The sequence below is a fragment of the Branchiostoma belcheri genome, unplaced genomic scaffold, assembly GCF_001625305.1.
Source record: "Branchiostoma belcheri isolate BF01 breed outbred unplaced genomic scaffold, Haploidv18h27 scaffold52, whole genome shotgun sequence".
Classification (NCBI taxonomy): domain Eukaryota; kingdom Metazoa; phylum Chordata; class Leptocardii; order Amphioxiformes; family Branchiostomatidae; genus Branchiostoma; species Branchiostoma belcheri.
This window is the reverse complement of record NW_017804154.1, coordinates 1873974-1879985: the sequence shown is the minus strand read 5'-3', so window position 1 is coordinate 1879985 and position 6012 is coordinate 1873974. Positions and strand designations below refer to the sequence as shown.

General features: G+C 44.8%; 1 protein-coding gene across 2 annotated transcripts in view; it reads right to left on the bottom strand.

The window, feature by feature from the left end:
- The window catches only part of LOC109480736, a 13743-nt gene extending 9057 nt beyond the window's left edge, over nt 1-4686 (bottom strand). The window contains exons 1-7 of one of the 2 annotated variants that reach the window (XM_019783008.1): nt 4519-4636; nt 3153-3333; nt 2946-3002; nt 2478-2606; nt 2101-2274; nt 1504-1837; nt 971-1303 (exon numbers count right to left, since the gene is read on the bottom strand). In XM_019783008.1, the coding sequence (XP_019638567.1) occupies nt 1008-1303; nt 1504-1837; nt 2101-2274; nt 2478-2606; nt 2946-3002; nt 3153-3333; nt 4519-4586 (1239 nt within the window). In that variant the 5' untranslated portion in view covers nt 4587-4636 and the 3' untranslated portion in view covers nt 971-1007. Of the gene's footprint in view, nt 1-970; nt 1304-1503; nt 1838-2100; nt 2275-2477; nt 2607-2945; nt 3003-3152; nt 3334-4518 lie in introns of those variants that run through there. The other variant, XM_019783009.1, reaches the window with a different exon arrangement.
- Nucleotides 4687-6012: the final 1326 nt, after the last annotated feature.

Sequence of the window (6012 nt, the reverse complement as noted above, 5' to 3'; positions counted from 1 at the left end):
TAACTCGAGAAGCAGTTCATGGATTGGAATGAAACTTGGTAGGTGGGTAGGTCTTCATGAGACCTAGAAATGATTAGATTTTGGGCCCCCTGGCGGCTTTCCTAGGTACTGCAGCAGAACTTCCGGTTTTGATATTTCGTGATCTGGACATGCTAGGGTCACGAATTTTGGTTGGTAGATAGCTCTTGGGGTAGGGAAGAAGTGACATGAATTTGGGTCCCCTAGCGCCTTGTTCTGGAACTGCAGGAGCTATTGTAGTAAAAAATTGAAGGACGATAACTCAAGAACCGGTTGACGTATTGTCGTGATTTTTGGTATGTAAGTAGTTGAAGTGATGCTTGACATAATCAGATGGCAATTATGCAAATCAGGAGCTAATTTGCATAATTAATGAGGGAATTCTATAAATCTGCTTTGTTCGATAGTAGAACTATGAAACACTTACTACTTACTTAAGACATCTACTTGAGAACAAGAAAAACATCTGAGGATATAGATAATGCAATTGAGGACCTAATTTGCATAATTAATGGAAATTTTTTATTATTTCATAGTTGTGACTGCTGCACCCCGAATTTCATACTTGCCACATTTGGAAGTTAAGTGAAGGTGGACATCGATAAACATAATTTATTCAAATCATGACCTCATTTGCATAATTTATGAGGAAGTGCTACAATAGCCTTTTTGTTATGATAAGGCTGTCATTAGGTGGAGAATAGGATCAACTGATATAATCCATGCAAATTAGGCTCTTATTTACAAAATCAATGATTAAAATTGTATATTTCGTCAACCGTAAGGGTTAAGATCATTTGGCGAATGTATGAGATCGTGGAACTCTTGTTCATAATTGCATTGTTTGGCATAAGAAGCGATCTTGTCTGGCAACATTTGTATTTCATTATATATGTTGAGCCGTGTTTGATTTCAGGTCGTCTGCTTGTCTAGTGATTAAGCAGGTTCAGTAGATGCGGTTTTCTGGCCACGAATCTCCAGGTTCCCGCTCAATCTTCGATGAGAGGCACATCGTCTTCCTCTGTCGGCATGGCCTCGCTCGCGGCGGGACGAGCGTCAGACTCGGCAGGCTGGTAGCTGGGGGGAGGGGAGGATCCCGTGGGTGGGGCAGGGACCTGTCCCTGGGGTACGTTCGGCTGCTGTTGTGGCTGGAGTTGCGCTTGTTGTGGGTAGAGCACGGCCTGCCTGGGTTGCTGGAACTGAACCTGTGGCACAGACTGCGGCTGAACTGACACTTGTTGTCCGGGTACCGGTGTAGATGCGGCGATAACATACTGGATGTTACCTGAAGCAAACAGAATAATTACGTTGATAACAGTGGATATTTCATAAAAGTGGATATGGAAACATCTCGGTGTACGTTGTACATGTAGTTAGAACATTCCAACATGCCAGAGTCATCATTACCATGACGTTGGACATTAAGGAGAAGAAGAAGACTAGCCCTTTCCTCCTGGCGGAATTATGCTACTGTTTCTGACTTACCATGCCCAACTGTTGACATCGGCTGTGCCACTTGACGCTGAGCAGGTGGCGCAGGAGCGAAACCCTGAGCCGGGACAAACACAACGTTCCCTTGTGGTTTGGGAGCCTGTCCGACTGCAGTGCTCCCCTGGGCAGCACCCATGCTGGCAGGGTTCTGTGTGACGAGCAGAGGTTGTTGTTGGGCCATGGCTCCTGCGGGAAGGACCGTGGTGTGTTGGGGCTGGCTTGGAGGGAACGGTGTCATGGCGATGGGCTGTCCCCCCTGCATGACGTACTGACTGGGTATCTGAACCAGTCTGCCGTCTGCTCCCACCTGATAGGCAACTGCTGGCGGCTGGAAAAATATTTATTGCAGATTAATCTCAACTTTGGCCGTAAAGAGCGAAGCAGGTATGCTATATTCTTCAAGTGGTAATGAAGTTACCCTAGTTTATAGTGCACAGAGAGATTAACATAGTTTAGATGTTTGACAGTTGGTTATACGTATATCTTACGCTTTGATTATTTAGACACGTTTGTCGTCTTTCCTTATACTTGCAATCCGCTTTCTTTAAAATCGATATGTTCTCTTAAGATACGGGAAAGATCGGAGCATACCTGGTAGCCGCTGCTGTTACATGAATCACCTGCACAGCAGGTACAGCCGTCCGTACCTCCCTCGGAGCAGCCCGGACAGATAGCATAACACGTCATCACAGAGGTGGCGATGGCCAGACCCAGCTCCAGGAGGGCCAGCAGAAGCAGCAGGACGTCAAGCGTTACTATGGCGCCCTGATAATCAGGTACAGGTCTCGTCACAAAAACGATATAAGTACTCCTTCCTTACTCCACTAAAAGTTCTAAAAGTTACCACCAAAAAATCTAGGCATTTCCATTCTTCGTATATGAGTGTATGTGATGAAACACGGCATATGCATGCTACCAAACAATTCAGGGCCAACGCCTTAATGTAGATATAGGAAGAGGTTAGTTACCGTTGGGCAATATGGAAAATTCCAGCACCATCCCCAGACATCATCTGCAATTGCAACGGACGCCAGGACGAGGGTAACGGTTCCCGCCAGGATGGACGAAAGGATCGACAGAACCATCAGAGGGATGATCTGTACGGAACGTGCAACGCGTCATAAACGCAGAAAGCAGAGGAAACCTGATTCAGCCTATATCTACGTTACCAAAATAAATATTTATAACAATGGAAGTAAATTTATGGAACAATAGGCTACTTGGATATGGACAGAAGGCGACGGACCCGCAAGGTGAGCGGGCTCACTTGTCTCACGTGACCGCTGCAAGGCTGTTGCTTGCCCACGACTGGTCCGGATCCCTGACGTCTTCATTACTTTACTTCTCTAGATCTGATAAGTATATGGATAATGCTATCAGGTAGGCATAAGTGTGAATAAGTTGGCCCATGTATGAGACAATAACGGTGGACTTACCATACATTTGTTCTTGCGTCTCGCCGCGAAGATGCCGATGATTCCAGTAGCAAGGAACTGAAAGTACAACATTTCAATCAATTAGCATTATAATGGAATGAGAAAATCACAGCGTTGTGAATTTTGATAGCGCCCCTTCGTACTCTCTTGTCAAACGCTGAATATGAAAACTATTAAGGGGTGATTCAACATTATATCGTGTCTTACCATCGCTCCAGTCCAGATAGGATACCCGGTCATGAAGAGCCCACTCCCCGGTATGATGATAGCGATGCCCAAAAGTATGGCCAGAGATCCGCATACTATCTGTGTGATAGACAGCGCTTTGACGGTGTTCCCACCAAAACATCTCGGAGTGGGGCGGGGTTGCTGGAACATGTGCATGGTTCTGGAAACATAGAAGATTCCAGGGTGAAATTATTGATATTTTAGGCATGCAGATCGTCCTGGTCATCTTCATGATCTTCAAACTGGCGATGGCAACTCATATGAGAAAATTTAAACGTTTCGAATGTGCACAAATAAAGTATTGGAAGAGATTGAAGATGAGTGCTTTATAGAAGACTGTGTTGGTGTTCAGATATTATGAATTGGATTATGAAGTTTGCAAAAGCAAATGGCTGCCACATCTATAGATCTCAGCATTCCCATGCCTACTGTAGTTCATTTGACTTCCACACACTGCAGGTCGTCATTTCGCATAAAATAGCACGCAGCGACCACATTTTCCTGTTATATTTGAACAGTTGGTTGATTGTCCCCTAATTTCAACATGTCGGTTATAATCGCACCATGGTCTGAGTCTCTAATGACGTCAACCTGCATACTGATGCCTTTGACGTTGGGAATCCAAACTGAAAGAATGAGCCCAATTGATATTTATAGAGTCCGGGCAATGATTAATTGAAACATGGCGACGCAATTTACAGTCGACGAGATCTAGTTAGTTCAAGTATACTATCGATCAGTTCTATAGCCGCTTGAAACGGTCCCCAGCCCGACCCGACCGTCTCTACACTGACAGTAGAAGACACAAGCGGTACGAAATACACGATGCCAGCAACCTTGGGGTCAGGCCAGCCCTATCGGATTTGGTCGAATGCCCCACCTTACATCATGCATGTGAGATGCATGTTCTAAGCCATTTGGCCTCAGGACGAACTTCTGAACCCACCTGCTGCTGTGCTGAACATTTTGACCCCAAATAACACTTCCGCAAAGCACATGATTCGTGACGCCTTAAATTCCGTAGTAGTTAATCTGTGTATGAACTTACAACGACACAATCTGTATGTATGATGACCTATGATGTGTGGAGTGTTGCATCAGAAAAGACATGCTTTTCTATACGTTTAACTTAGCCCACCTTCTGACTTCTAACATACTAGTACGCTGACGAACATGACTACTTGTTGAGTCAAGGACTACTAAAAGTCCACGTCTTTAACGTTTACTGTCGTTCTCACTTTCCAGTCTAAATTGTCCTTCCACTACACTACACTACACTACATATAGTCCGTAGTATCTTTATATGTAGTTGAAGATGGCAGGAATCGCCCGTTCTTAACTTTACCTGGAGTAAGGATGCCCTTCGACGTCAGTAAGGCTAACCGTAACAGTTTCCCCTGTGCTGGGCCTCATCCAGCGGTGTGTGTAATAGGGTCGAAGGTTAACGTCCTCAAGTGCCTTCCATTGTACTTCTTGTTGTGACTTGTGGGATCGGTGACATGTAACGTTAACATTGCGTTGATTTGTCTTCAACGTCGACTGACAACGTGTTCGTGAATAACGTGAATATGTGAACAAATACGTGAATATCAATTACAGGGGAGCTCGACATTATTTGTGTCAGGAACTGAGGATGTACATGTATATGAAGGGATACACCGTCTTTCAATGTGCACTAGTGTGATACGGAAACTTCTAAACTTCTAAACAACATTACCAGGTAGTGTGTGATTGGAGTCGTAATGTGTTTCAGGGAGTCGTTTCAACCACGTAATGGGTGAAGAAACCTTAGACTTATGTTGCCATTTCTACTCATTTTGAAACTAGAGTGCATGATACTGTGTGCAAACGTTGTTTCCCTACAGTCATGACTGGAAAGACTGTTTTAAAATCAATTTCACAATCATTTGGATTAGAAAATGCTACTGATAAATATTCCAATCTAGAGAAGAATTGTCTGACTCTAAATCTATGGCAATCACTCGTGATCTTTATTTGCAATCAGATACAGATTCATGTACAGATACATAGTCATGCACAGATACAGATTCATGTACAGATATACAGATTTTCCGAGTATGATGACCGTGTCAGTCCCTACACCTGAGTGAGGGTTACATTTGACACGGTAGCCTTCGCGTGGATTTGTTTAAGGTGGATAACAGGTTGCGAATCTGAGACCCACACACTTGGGCATCCGTCTTCCCCAGCGGATCCATCGAGGGAGACGTGCTGGTTCCGGTTCGGGTGCTTGCAGCGAGCTGCCGGTGACTTGGTTACGCTCAAGTTCCGCCTTGACTACGCCAGCCCGCCTGGCGCTGCTCTCGTCCGCCAGCTGAAGACAGCTGCCGTTGGAGACTTGACCCTCTAGTTGAGGGGGGATACGTGTAAAGTGCCTTTCCCAAGGGCACAACGTCGGTGCGCATGTTCGGACATGCCCCCGTGCTCCGACCCAGGTTCGAACCCGGGGCTCCTTATTGAGCGCCGAACGCTCTATCCACTACGCCACACGACGCCACTTGACTCTAAATATGCACCTCATAAAGTGAAATATATATACCAAGAATATCTGATGCTATTAAATGAGTAGAAAAACATTACAATCATACATAGAAAATAAATGTTGCATTTCCCTTTATGAATCGACCATAAAATTTGGGCTTTTACAAAATAACACTGGCCTCTGCTCGGAGGTCTGCCTTTAAAGGGAGATCATGTGTGTCTAAAACCACCAAAGTGAAGTTTTACATTACAAAATACTAGTAACGTTACCTGGTATTGCAAAGCTACCAAACCAGCTCACGTATTATGTTTATTTCACTCTGTCGGTTTGCTGTGA